Source organism: Trichechus manatus, unplaced genomic scaffold (assembly GCF_000243295.1).
Source record: "Trichechus manatus latirostris isolate Lorelei unplaced genomic scaffold, TriManLat1.0 scaffold00003, whole genome shotgun sequence".
In the NCBI taxonomy this organism is placed as follows: Eukaryota; Metazoa; Chordata; class Mammalia; order Sirenia; family Trichechidae; genus Trichechus; species Trichechus manatus.
Genome location: NW_004443939.1, coordinates 37,240,636 through 37,252,077, shown reverse-complemented (window position 1 = coordinate 37,252,077; position 11,442 = coordinate 37,240,636). Strand labels below are relative to the sequence as shown.

The following is an 11,442-nucleotide window of genomic DNA, read 5'->3' as shown; positions in this document are numbered from 1 at the left end:
TCCTTCCCAGCCTGGATTTCCTGTGTCCATTCAACTGGCTTCTGTCCCTTTCTGCCTTCTCATCTCACCTCTGGATAGGAGCTGCCCATTTAGTCTCATGTATCTACTTGAGTTAAGAAGGACTGTCTTCATAAGTATTGTTTTATGTCCTGTAGTTCAGTCTAATCTTTGTCTAGAGAGTTGACTTTGGGAAAGATTTCAGTTCTGGCCTAACGGAGAGTCCAGGGGCCATGTCTTCTGAGGTCCCTCCAGTCTCAGTCAGACCATTAAGTCTAGTCTTTTAATTAGAATTTGAGTTGTACACCCCACTTTTCTCCTGCTCCATCAGAGACTCTCTGTTGTCTTCCTTGTCAGGGTGGTCATTGGTGGTAGCCAGGCACCATCTAGTTCTTCTGGTCTCAGGCTGATGGACTCTCTGGTTTATGTGACCCTTTCTGTCTCTTGGGCTAATATTTTCCTTGTGTCTTTAGTGTTCTCCATTCTCCTTTGCTCCAAGTGGGTTGGGACCAATTGATGCATCTTAGATGGCTGCTCACTAGCTTCTAAGACCCCAGACGCCACTCACCAAAATGGGATGCAGAACAGAACATTTTCTTAATAAACTTTGTTATGCCAGTTGACCTGGATGTCCTCTGAAACCATGGTCCCCAGAACCCACCTTGCTACTCTGTCCCTTGAAGTGTTTGGTTGTATTCAGGAAACTTCTTAGCTTTTGGTTTAGTCCAGTTTTGCCGACTTTTCCTGTATTCTGTGTTGTCCTTCCCTTCACCTAAGATAATTCTTATTTACTATCTAGTTAGTAAATACTCCTCTCTCTTCCTCTCCACCCTTGTAGCCATCAAAGAATGTTTTCTTCTGTGTTTAAACCATTTTTTGAGTTCTTATAATAGTGGTCTCATACAAGATTTGTCCTTTTGCGACTGACTAATTTCACTTAGCATAATGCCTTCCAGATTCATCCATGTTATGAGATGATTTGCAGATTCATTGTTGTCCTTTATTGCTGCATAGTATTCCACTGTGTGAATATACCATAATTTGTTTATCCATTCGTCCATTGATGGGCACCTCGGTTGTTTCCATCTTTTTGCTATTGTGAACAGTGCTGGAGTGAACATGGGTGTGCGTATATCTATTTGTGTGACAGCTGTTATTTCTCTAGGATATATTCCAAGGAGTGGGATTGCTGGATTGTATGGTGCTTCTATTTCTAGCTTTTTAAAGAAGCACTAAATTGATTTCCAAAGTGGTTTACCATTTTACATTCCCACCAGCAGTGTATAAGGGTTCCAGTCTCTCAACGTCTCTAACATTTATTATTTTGTGTTTTTTGGATTAATGCTAGCCTTGTTGGGGCGAGATGGTATCTCAACATAGTTTTGATTTGCATTTCTCTAATGGTTAATGCTTGTGAGCACTTCCTCATGTATCTGTTAGCTGTCTGAATGTCATCTTTGGTGAAGTGCCTCTTCATATCTTTTGCACATTTTGTAATTGGGTCATTTATCTTTTTGTTGTTAAGCTTTTGCAGTATCTTGTAGATTTCCGAGATTAGACGCTGATAGGATTTGTGGTAGCCAAAAATTTTTTCCCAGTCTGTAGGTTGTCTTTTTAGTCTTTTGGTGAAGTCTTTTGATGAGCATAAGTGTTTAATTTTTAGGAGCTCCCAGTTATCTAGTTTCTCTTCTGATGTTTGTGCATTATTAGTAATGTTTTGTATTCTGTTTATGCCATGTATTAGGGCTCCTAGCATTGTCCCTATTTTTTCTGTCGCAACGGCAACGATTGTCAGGGTGGCGGAGACAGTAGCCAAACACAACTCTTACAGAGAAGTGGGGCCAAGAGGGTCACTCAGAGGAGTCGACCCCGGCTTCAGTCCCCGGAGTTTATTTATAGTCAGTACAGCAAGTAGTGAAGCAAATCACAGAACAATGGGCTTTGGGTGAATAACAATAAGTTTCGGGCAAGGGAGGATGGACTTCAGGTAAACAAGCCAATCAGTAACGGGTTTGGAGAAACAAGTCGTGACAAGTCTCAATATGTTGGGGACAAGTCTCAACATGTTGTGCAGCATAGAGGTCTTTGAGGGGCTGAAGTTGTCAATAGTGTAGCCATGTTTAAATGGCATATATCCCCACATTTTCTTCTATGGTCTTTATCGTTTTAGGTTTTATGTTTAGGTCTTTGATCCATTTTGAGTTAGTTTTTGTGCATAGTGTGAGGTGTGAGTCTTTTTTCATTTTTTTGCAGATGGATATTCAGTTATTCCAGCACCATTTGTTAAAGAGACTGTCTTTTCCCCAATTAATGGACTTTGGCCCTTTGTCAAATATCAGCTGCTCGTAGGTGGATGAATTTACATCTGGATTCTCAATTCTGTTCCATTGGTCCATGTATGTGTTGCTGTACCAGTACCAGAATGTTTTGACTACAGTGGCGGAATAATAAGATTTAAAATCAGGTAGCGTGAGGCCTCCCACTTTGTTCTTTTTCTGTAGTAATGCTTTACTTATCTGGGGCCTCTTCCCTTTCCATACGAATTTGGTGATTTGTTTCTCCATCTCATTAAAAAATGCCATTGGAATTTAGATTGGGATTGCATTGGATCTGTTCATCACTTTGGGTAGAATAGACATTTTCACAGTGTGGAGTCTTCCTGTTTATGAGCAAGGTACGTTTTTTCCACTTATGTAAGTCTCTTTTGGTTTCTTGCAGTAGTCATAGTTTTTTTGTACAGGTCTTTTACATCTCTGGTTAGATTTATTCCTAAGTATTTCATCCTTGGGAGCTATTGTAAATGGTATTGATTTGATGATTTCCTCTTTGAAGTTCTCTTTGTTGATGTAGAGGAATTCAACTGATTTTTGTATGTTTATTTTATATCCTGATACTTTGCTGAAATCTTCTATTAGTTCCAGTATTTTTCTTATGGATTCTTTAGGGTTTTCTGTGTGTAAGATCATATCATCTGCAAATAGAGATAATTTGACTTCCTGCTTACCAATTTGGATACCCTTTATTTCCTTTTTCTAGCTTAATTGCTCTGGCTAAGACCTCCAGCACAAGGTTGAATAGAGTGGTGATAACTCTTCTCTGAAAGTTTGGTAGAATTCTCCAGTGAACCTGTCAGGGCCAGGGCTTATTTTTGTTCAGAGTTTTTTAAATTACCTTTTCAATCTCTTCTTTTGTTACTTCTTTATTTATTTGTTCTACCTCTGTTTGTGTTAGTTTATGTAGGTGGTGTGTTTCTAGAAATTTGTTCATTTCCTCTGGGTTTTCAAATTTGTGAAGTACAGTTTTTCATAGTATTCTGTTATGATTCTTTTAGTTCCAGTTGGGTCTGTTGTGATATCGTCCATCTCATTTCTTATTCGGGTTATTTGCTTTTTTCCCTGTTTTTCTTTTGTCAGTTTGGCCAGTGGTTTATCAATTTTGTTGATGTTTTCAAAGAACCAGCTTTTGGTCTTGTTAACTCTTTCAATTGTTTTTCTATTCTCTATTTCATTTAATTCTTCTCTGATTCTTATGATTTCCTTTCTTCTGGTGCCCAAGGGCTTCTTTTGCTGCTCTCTTTCTATTTGTTTGAGTTGTAGGGTTAATGTTTTGATTTTGGCCCTTTCTTTTTGGATGTGTGTATTTATTACTATAAACTGACCTCTGAGCACTGCTTTTGCTGTGTCCCAAAGGTTCTGGTAGGAAGTGTTTTCATTCTCATTTAATTCTATGAATTTCTTTATTCTGTCCTTAATTTCTTCTGTATCCAGTAGTTTTTGAGAAATGTGTTGTTCGGTTTCCATGTGTTTGATTTTTTTATCCTTGCTTTATCAGTTATTGATTTCTACTTTTGTGGCTTTATGGTCAGAAAAAATGCTTTGTAATATTTCGATGCTTTGGATTCTGTTAAGGCTTACCTTATGGCCTTATATGTGGCCTATTCTGGAGAATGTCCCGTGTGTGTTGGAAAAGAAAGTATACTTGGCCACTGTTGGGTGGAGTGTTCTGTATATGCCTATGAGATCAATTTGGTTGATCATGGCAGTTAAATCTTCCGTGTCTTTATTGAACTTCTCTCTGGATGTTCTGTCATTCTTGAAAATGGTGTGTTGAAGTTTCCTAGTATTATTGTGGAGCTGTCTCTCTTTTCAATGCTGTTAAAGTTTGTTTTATGTATTTTTGAGCCCTGTTATTGGGTCTGTAAATATTTATTATGGTTACGTCCTCCTGGTGTATTGACCCTTTAATCATTATATACTGTCCTTCCTTATCCTTTGTGGTGTATTTTACTGTAAAGTCTATTTTGTCAGAGATTAATATTGCCACTCCGGCTCTTTTTGATTGTTGTTTGCTTAATATGTTTTTTCCCATCTTTTTAGTTTTAGTTTGTTTTTGTCTTTAAGTCTAAGGTGTGTCTCTTGTAGGCAGCATATAGACGGATTGTGTTTCTTTAATCCATTCTGCCACTGTTTGTCTCTTTATTGGTGCATTTAGTCCATTTATCTTTAACATATGAGTTTAGTGCTGTCATTTTGATGTCTTTTTTTTTTTTTGTATTGTTGGCAGTTTCTTTGTTCCACTTAATTTTCTGTGCTGAATTGTTTTTCTTTATGCATTTTTTTCGTCTTTTTCATTGTTGTTGATTTTGTATTTGCTGAGTCTTTATATTTTTCTTCTCCTTTGTTTTGAGGTGTAGAAGTGTTAGTTTCCTTTGTGGTTACTCTAATATTTACCCCTGTTTTTCTAAGTTTAAGCCAATCTTTTATTTCTTGATATCGCCTTGACTTCCTCTTTATATGAAAGATCTATGACTAAATTTTTTAGTCCTTTTGTCTTAATGTTTTCATCTTTTATATATTGACTTGTCTGTTTCCCTATTTTCAGTGTTTTAGCTTTTATTTATTTTTGTGACTTCACTATCTGGGTTGATAGCTAGTTGCTATGTCTTTTGTTCTAGTCTCAAGTTATTATCTGATGTTGTTGATTTTCTAACCAGAGGACTCCCTTTAGCATTTCTTGTAATTTTGGTTTGGTTTTTGCAAATTCCCTCAACTTGTGTTTATCTGGAAATGCCCTACTTTCGCCATCATATTTGAAAGACAGTTTTGCTGGATATATAATTCTCGGCTGGCAATTTTTTTCCTTCCAGGCTTTATATAATGTCATCCCATTGCCTTCTTGCCCTCATGGTTTCTACTGAGTAGTCCGAACTTAGTCTTATTGACTCTCCTTTATAAATGACTTTTAATTTATCTCTAGCCGCTCTTAAAATTCTCTCTTTATCTTTAGTTTTGGCAAGTTTGATTATAATATGTCTTGGTGACTTTCTTTTGTGATCCACCTTGTGTGGGGTTCGATGAGCATCTTGGATAGATATCTTCTCATCTTTCATGATATCACAGAAGTTTTCTGCCATAAATATTCAACAATTCTCTGTGTATTTTCTGTTATCCACCTCGTTCTGCTATTCCAGTCACTCGTAGGTTATTCCTCTTGATAGAATCCTACATAATTCTTAGGGTTTCTTTTTATTTTTTAATTCTTTTATCTGATTTTTCTTCAAATAAGTTAGTGTCAAGTGTTTTATCTTTAATCTCACTAATTCTGACTTCAATTGCCTCAATACTGCTCCTAGGACTATCTATTTAGTTGTCTAATTCTGAAATTTTGTTGTTGATCTCTGGATTTCTGTTTGCTGTCTCTCTATGGATTCTTGTAGCCTGTTAAATTTCTCATTTTTGTCTTGTATAATCTTAAGTTACTCTGTTGCTTCTTCTGTGTGTTCCATGGATTTGTCTGTATTTTAACTGATCTCCTTGATTTCTTGAAGAGTTCTGTATATTAATCTTTTGTATTCTACTTCCAGTAATTCCAAGAAGTTCTCTTTCTCCAGAAAATTTTTTGATTCTTTGTTTTGGGAGCTTTCTGAAGCCATCATGGTCTGCCTCTTTATGTGATACGATATTGATTGTTTTCTCCAAGCCATCAATAAGTTATTATATTTATTTATTTTATGTCTGCTTACCATGTCCTAGCTTCTTGTTTTGTTTTGATATGCCCGAATAGGCTGGCTATGGCTGCTAGTTTGATTCCTGATGACTTTTAGCTCTAACGTCCTGTCACCAGGTGGTTAGATCTGTTACTAGGTATAGGAGCCTAGGAGTCTGTTTACTTTTCTTGTATGGATTCAGCTCAAGATACCCAGATAGCCAGTTACCAAATGTGTGGTGCAGGCTCTCACCTACAGTCCTAGACAGGCAGTGGTGATTGGAGTAGGCACAGATATCTGGCTGCAGTAAGGGGTCACACGTTAGCAAGGCAAGGGGCTGATGGCTGCCCCTGAATGTCCGTGAGGAAATCGTGTCCCCATTTCCTAGAGTGTGTAGGTGGGTGGGTTTTGCAGCTGGATTATAGGTACCCAGTGCTGTTGGCTGTAAGCATTGGGAGGCACCACTTATTCTTGGACCCCTGTCACAGGTGGCTAGGTGACATGGGTGGAGCCACCAGTCCTCAGGCCCCTGATGTGGGTAGGTGAGGACCCTGCTTAATGGGCAGAGCGGTATCAAATGTCACAAACCTGCCACTCCACCATATAGCTTATAGAGTGTAGTTGGCCTCATGTATATACCCTGTTGTACTGTGCTAATGAGGGCCTACGCTGTTGAAATGGACCCACATGGGTCTATGCAGGGGTGAAAGGCATTCAGAGTCCACGGACCCCTTATGCCTTTGCCTAGGCAATAGAGCTGTGCCTGCCCTGAGTTCCTGACTTTGGGGAGCAGATGGATTGTTTTTTCCTGTTTGTTAATTTGTTTACTCTCCAAGGCTGGGAGAATTGCTCAGGGCCCATGACAGGTCCTATTTCCGGCCCAAAGGAGGTGGCAATTGCTGAAGCTGGCCTGGGACATGGTGCATAGCAGGGAGGGAGTGAGTAAATGGGAGAGAGGTTCTTCCCAAACGAGGTGTTTTTTGATCCATGTGGTAAGTTAAATGCACGTGCTTATCTTTTGCCAATTGAGCGCTGCTTTTCACTGGCTCTGGAGGCTTGAGCAGACTCTCTGCTGCTTGGTCTTTTCCGACATGGAAAATGCATCCCAAATGCCACTGCTTGCCCTTCCTGTGCACACTAGTTGATCCTGCCCTCAGGGTGCTGGCCCTCGCTGGGTCAGGTCTGGCAACTCCTCACTGCTTCTGAACTGTCTCTCTCTCCCCTGCCACTCAGTCCAATTCCTCAACTTTGCTTTGATGTTCAGGGCTCCTAGATTGTCATATATAATCGATTCACTTGGTTTTTTGGGTCTTTGTTGTAAGAGGAACCACCGGAAGCATCTGACTACTCCACCGTCTTGGCACCGCTTCTATGTCATGATTTTTATATCCATTTTCAACTCCTACTGGTTTAACATGTTATTGTGTAACTTTAGAAAGAGACTAATAAAAACTATCTACACTCTTGTGATTATGTAGAAAATAGATGGTTTCTTTGGAGATTGTGTATGAAAATCGGCAATTATTGAATGGTTGTCCTATGCAGTTTTGATCCTATTTGGAATTGGTATCACAATGAGTAGCAGTTTCAGTTTTGATTTTGAAATGTTTTCCTTTGATGCGTCTTTCGGATCTTTATCTTATATCATAGAGTAATGACAGAAAGGAAGTATAGTTACTGAAATGCTAAGTTTAATAACTAAAATATTTCACAGCTTTCAGCTTATGTGAAGTCGGGGAAGCCACCTATAAATCCATTTACTGAATTTTTGGAGAAGCCTACAAATGATGGAAGTCATTCAGAAGAACTGTTTTCCCATCTTAAAAGTAGATCAGAGAATGAACACCTACCACGATGTGCCAGTGAAAGTCATCTCAGCTGGTATTCTCATCAAAAGCAGGGCAAATATAATTTTCTGAATTTATAATTTTATATTTTGTCTATAATGTAAATTATTTGAATCAAATATAGCTTCTTTCAAGACTATCTTCTTTAAATCTAGCATTTAAATATTTATTTAATCTGATTACAAACGTACTCATTTAGTCGAACTTGGCTAATATTTTTGAGTGTTAGGGAAAACACTTACAAATGGAAACCTTAGCTAGTAAGAATTTGTAAAGTAAAGCTTTTTACTAAGTTAAGTGAAAATATAAATACTACAGAATACTGAAAATGTGGTTAATAAGTACTAATTCATTGTTATTTGGTATATTGCTATGTAACAGATACCTGTCATATTTTGGTTCTTTAGAATGGGGAATACACTTGTTATTTATATGGGTCCTAAAAAAAACCCATTGTCATTGAGTCAATTCCGACTCATAGTGAACGTATAGGACAGAGTAGAACTGCCCCATAGTTTCCAGGGAGTAACTAGTGAATTCAAACTGCCCACCTTTTGGTTAGCAGCTGAGCTCTTAACTACTGTGCCACCAGAGCTTCTTTATATGGAACTTTGCCCCTCCCCTCCCCCCCGCCAAATGATGATCTTTAATTAACATTATTGTCATAAGGGTTAGTATAATCCCTATACTTGTTGTAAGTGAAAATCATGTTTCATCATTCTTGGCTTTCTGCCCATAGTTTTTAATAATGGACAAGTGTCATTTATAACCAGCATCTTCTTAAGCCACCACATTCAGCCATGGTGCTTTAAGAACTGTCTACCTTTTGACATTGCCTTTAAGATGCCATCAATTGAAGATGAGCCATTATATTATGTTCTAAAACAGAAGAAAAGAAAAAGCTGCCAATTAAACAAAGACACAGTGCTTTCTTATCAATTGGAATTTTATTTATACATATTATAAAAGCTTCTTCAAGCTCAGATATAGATTTTTAACCCCAATACCTCTCACATAAAAGTAAAACACGGGAGGAATAAATTAGTTAACGTAATCCTTAAATTTCTTTATATTCAGAGTCCAACTCTTCTGAGTGCATTTTTAACTCAGAGTTGTCTTAACTAGTAACAGTATTGGTGATACAGAGTTTCTTAGAAGAAAAATTTTAGCATTAAATTCTATTGGGCTCTTAATTATGTACAGCAAGCCTACTTTGGAGCCCTGCTTCTATAATGTTGCTAAACGTTTCTGCTTCACCAACTTTTTTTCGCCTTCCCATGATTCTTTGTAGAATTTAAAAAAGCACTGCACTCTTACCTCTGGGATATTCTTCAAACCTTTGGACACCCATTCTATAAGTTTTGAGTGTGTGCAAGCAATGACAGAGCAAGACTACCTCCTGGCTGAAAAGGACTGTAAGAAGCCTCCTGATTTCAGAATGTAAAAATGTGAGGGGGAAAGTATATCTTAAAATGATATACAGACTTCTGGCAAAATGGCGTTCTAGGCAGAAGCACCACGCCATCCCTCCACAGCAAAGATCTGAAAAACTAAGCCGAACAGATAAGACAACAATCCTGAAACCCTAAAACATCAAATGAAGAGATAAAGAACTCAGCCAAGCAGCAGATGGAGTGAGAAAACTGACAGAGAATGGAGAGCGAGGAGAGATTCGTGCAGAGGTCCCTTACCAGCTAACGCAGCGTGGATATGCCATCTTGGACTCCTATCGGAGACCAGCAAATAGGGGGTACAAGAAAGCAGCTTCACGGAACTTCCAGCAGGACACAAAACCACCAGTAATTTGCGATATACGCTTTCCCACCCCCCACCCTTCTTCACCCCCACTTGGCCTCCTCTGCTTCCTGAGGCCACAATCTCTTGTCTGGGAAACACCGGCTGCTTGGATTCCACACACCCGAACGGGCCAGCTCTCTGAGTGCCATTTGTTGGCTGCTGGTGTTGCTTTTTTCCGCTTCTTTTGATTGCTTCCTTACCTCTCACCACCTCCCCCTCCTTTCGCTCAAATACCTGGCTCCGTGCACCATCTGTGCTTCTTCCTGAGGGGCTGCAGAGCTCCGTCAATTTGTGATATAGCTTTCCCACTCCCTACCTTTCTTCACCCACACTCGGCCCCCTCTGCTTCCCGTGGACACAGTCTCTTGTCCAAGAAACACCGGCTGCTTGGATTCCACCAGCCCACACTAGCTGGCTGTCTGAGTGCCATTTGTTGGCTGCTGGTGTTGCTTTTTTTCCGCTTCTTTTTATTTCTTCCTTACCTCTCACCACCTCCCCCTCCTTTCGCTCAAATACCTGGCTCCATGCACCATCTTTGCTTCTTCCTGAGGGGCTGTGGAGCTTCGTTCGAGTGTGGAGCTGCTTCCCACGCTGGTGGGATCCCGGGGCTTTTGTTCGTTTGTTTGTTTTGAATTGTTTGTTTGTTTTCTTTTCCTTTTCTTGAGTTGGGAGCCCTTTCTGGCCAGGCGGTGCTGCGTGGCAAGGAGACTGCGCCCTTGGCTTGCAGAGACGTACAGGGGGATCCTTGAGAGCATTTCTTTTTTCATTGGTTTTTTCTTTTTTTTTTTTTTTCCTGTTTTTTTGGGGGGACTTTTCTTGTTCTTTTTTTTTTAATTTGTTTTGTTTTCTTTTCCCTCTTTTTCCCTCTTTGTCTTTCTTCATTACTCAGTTTCTTGTCTCTCTATGTATTCGTTCTTTCTGTTCCCTGAATACCTGGCCTTGTATACCTCTACGCCTTCTAGCCAGGCTGTACTGCAACACCTAAGAGCGACTTCACCAGATCTCATAGCTGCACCGGTGGGATCCCTTGGTACTTTGTGGTTCTTTAACCTTTCTGATTTTTATGTATTCATTCTTTTTTTTATTCCTCTTCCCCTTTCTGTTTCTCTCCATTTCATAGTCTCTCATCTCTCCACTCCAACAGAAGTTTCCCTAGCATTCTTCTTTGTTTCTTTGCTTGTTTGTTTGTATGATTTTGGCTCCTGTTCCTCTCTTCTCTCTCCCATATCCATCTTAGCTCCATAACAGTCTCCCCACTACATCCTGCCTACTTGCACTGTGCACTTAACATCACTCCACCAAGCAGTACAGGCATGGCCTACCAGAACCTGCCCTGCACTGATTACCGACACGCCGTGGTGGCTGTAGCAAGTGCCACAAAGAACCCATCCCAGTAACTCCTCTTCAGCTAAACCTGCCCTACTGTACCATATCTGAGTGACTGAGCCTCCCAATTGGAGAAGGAGGAGGAAAGTATTGTGCCCATAGACGAGCAAACAACAAAGAACACACAGTCTACCTGCTCAGACATATTCAAATTTAAAAACAAAAGATACGAAACAAACAAATCTACAATCAATAAATAAGAAAAATAACTACTGAATGCCCCGAAGTCAGACAATACCAAAACATTTACAAAAACAGGACAGGATGGTTCCAGTAGGCATCCAAAATAAAACACCAGATGACTTTCCAGTGGAAGAAAACGCACTAGAACTACCTCATAGGGAATTCAAATCTGTAGTACTCAGAATTCTCCAAGAGCTGAGGCAAAAAGCTGACAAACATGAGGAAAAAATAGACAAATTCATGGAA

The 11,442-nt window shown here is 39.4% G+C and overlaps 1 protein-coding gene across 1 annotated transcript in view; it reads left to right on the top strand.

Moving 5' to 3' along the window:
• The window catches only part of ODF2L (outer dense fiber of sperm tails 2 like), a 58,842-nt gene that overhangs the window by 7,075 nt on the left and 40,325 nt on the right, over positions 1–11,442 (top strand). The window contains 1 exon segment of the mRNA XM_023730499.1: positions 7,698–7,884. Within this exon segment, the coding sequence (XP_023586267.1) occupies positions 7,698–7,884 (187 nt within the window).